The 2500-nt window shown below is 39.2% G+C and overlaps 1 protein-coding gene across 1 annotated transcript in view; it reads left to right on the forward strand.

Annotated features, from left to right (window-relative positions):
- LOC307270580 (small glutamine-rich tetratricopeptide repeat-containing protein alpha-like) overlaps positions 1-2500 on the forward strand; it is a 17534-nt gene that overhangs the window by 9964 nt on the left and 5070 nt on the right. Inside the window, exon 10 of the mRNA XM_080054464.1 lies at positions 1363-1629. Coding sequence (XP_079910590.1) covers positions 1363-1629 — 267 coding nt within the window. The remainder of the gene's footprint in view (positions 1-1362; positions 1630-2500) is intronic.

Below are 2500 nucleotides of genomic sequence, written 5' to 3' on the forward strand. Positions count from 1 at the left end.
TTGAAAGTGTCATAGTTGGAATGTCATCAGGTGCATTGTTTAACATTTAGAATTGTTCTTGTCCTTGAAGGCCACTGTAGCTTCTGTTATTATTCTAAAGGGGTGGGGTTACCCAGGGAGCGTTGCATTCTAGAACTTTGTAGAACTTTCTTGATGATGTCATATTACACACTGCAGGTTTAAAAATGCTCAGACAAAAGGATGATAGCATCCTATTTTCACAATTACTAAAACAGTACTTATTGATTCATGTCGGTTCACTTTTACTAGCAGTTTTATTTAGTTTACTGTTCTATTGTTGAACATGAGTCACTTCACGTTATTCTTCTCTGCTTTATCTGGGTCTTAACATGCTTTTATTTCATTAATCTAAAGGTCTGAAAACTAACTTGAGAAATGAGTTACTTATCTTTTTCTCTCTACCTATTTTTATTAATGTATTTAGGCATTTCAATACATCTCTGTGTGTCTCTCTCCCTCACTGTCTGTCTCTCTGTCTGTCTGAACACAACATTAAGATTGATTTACATTTTTTATATTTTTTTATATATATAAATATTTATACGATGTTTTTTTCTGCTATTATTTTTAATTTTTTTCTAATAAAACTCTATTTACTCATACTTTCTCAAATGCTTTGAATTCATTCATCTAATAGTCTGAAATCTAACTTGAGAAATGAGAGTTACTCATGGAGGAAAACAACATCTGGACCTTTAAGATTGATTAATATTTATTATATAAAACCTCTCACTCTGTCTTGTAGAAAAAAGTTGAACTTTTATTTTTGAAAGTGCCGGAAAGCTCCTTGAATTTGACTTATAAAAAAATAAACAAATAACCCCAATATTAGTCTCCCCCCCTAAAAAACTCAATTTTACTCACTTTTATATATTTAGTTTTGACCCTTATATACCATATTTTAATCATATTTTTCTCTCTCTCAGGTTCAGGTTACTTTATTCATACCCGTAGGTAAACTTGTGTTGCAGTTTAAAAAGTGAGCTTCCGTCACACAGTTAGGACAACACATACACACACACACAAATGGGACAGTTACATACAGTAGGTAAAACAATTAAAGTGCTCCAGTGCTAATCCAAACTTAGACACTTCAAAAATTGGTCAAACTGACCAACATAATTAAAACATAATAAAACCCAGATAAATTGATCTAAAAAATCAACAAATAAATAAATAACACAAACAAAATTAATGTTGTGCAAATTTAGCAATTTCTACAGCTTGTTCCTCAGCGTGATTGCAGCTGGAACAAAGCTGTTTTTAAAACGCTTGGTTTTAAGCCTTGGAACTAAAAACCTTCTTCCTTCTTCTCCCCTCTCCCCCCCCTCTCTCTCACAGTATGTCTGGTATGATGTCTGGGGGCTTTGGCGGTGCTGGCGGCCCCCCTGGCGGCCTAGGGGCTGGGTTGGGGGGCATGGGGGGTATGGGTGGACTGGGAGGGTTAGCTAACATGGGAGGTATGGGGGGCATGCCTGGACCAATGGGAGGGATGCCCGGCATGGCTGCACCAATGGGAGGGCCCGCTCAGCCAGCAGCCACACAACCAGGAAGTGGATCAAACACAGCCGGACCTGCAGCCGGGGATTTATCAGGACTCATCCAGGCGTAAGGAGCTTGTGTGTGTGTGTGTCTCTGTGTGTCTGTGTGTGTGTGTGTGTGTGTGTGTGTGTGTCTGTGTGTGTGTGTGTCTCTGTGTGTGTCTCTGTGTGTGTGTGTCTCTGTGTGTGTGTGTGTCTGTGTGTGTGTGTGTCTCTGTGTCTCTGTGTGTGTGTGTGTCTGTGGGTGGGTGTGTCTCTGTGTGTCTCTGTGTCTCTGTGTGTCTCTGTGTGTGTGTGTGTGTGTGTGTGTGTGTGTGTGTGTGTGTGTGTGTGTGTATGTGTGTGTCTCTGTGTGTCTCTGTGTGTCTCTGTGTGTCTCCATTAAGATTATTACATTGTTAACTTTTACCACAAGTTTACAGAGCATACGACTCCCCCAGAAAAAAAGTCCTCAGGCCTTGGTGGTTATAGTCCCGCAATTGCATTTAAAGTGGACAATATTGCAATAACGATGTAATAGAACTAGAATTAATTATGAGTCTACTTATTTGGTTTTCAAGGAAAATACAGAGATAATTTATAGTTTTGAAATATGTAGTCTATTTCTCAATTTGCATCAGCTATTTGTGCGCTGAAAAAACGTTAAAGCGGCTACGAGTAACATTTAAATATCTTTTAAACAGCCTCATGTTTCCTCTGATAATCATAAATTACCTTTAACAGCAAACGAGACCATCAGTGCAAAGAAAGACGTTTTTATATAGTTTTTATTACTGCTTTTGGTCTGGTCGCACACCCAGTCCGATTTTCGGTTCGCTCATGCAAGCTCTATGGTCACATATCCGTATTGGTCGCAGATTTCAGTGTAGCGCAGCAACGTGAATTGAGAAGCCTATCCCTCCTGGTGAGGGAAGGGGAGCGGGAGCCTTGTTTGAGAC

This window comes from Ammodytes marinus (assembly GCF_949987685.1).
Source record: "Ammodytes marinus genome assembly, contig: scaffold_363, whole genome shotgun sequence".
NCBI lineage: Eukaryota > Metazoa > Chordata > Actinopteri > Uranoscopiformes > Ammodytidae > Ammodytes > Ammodytes marinus.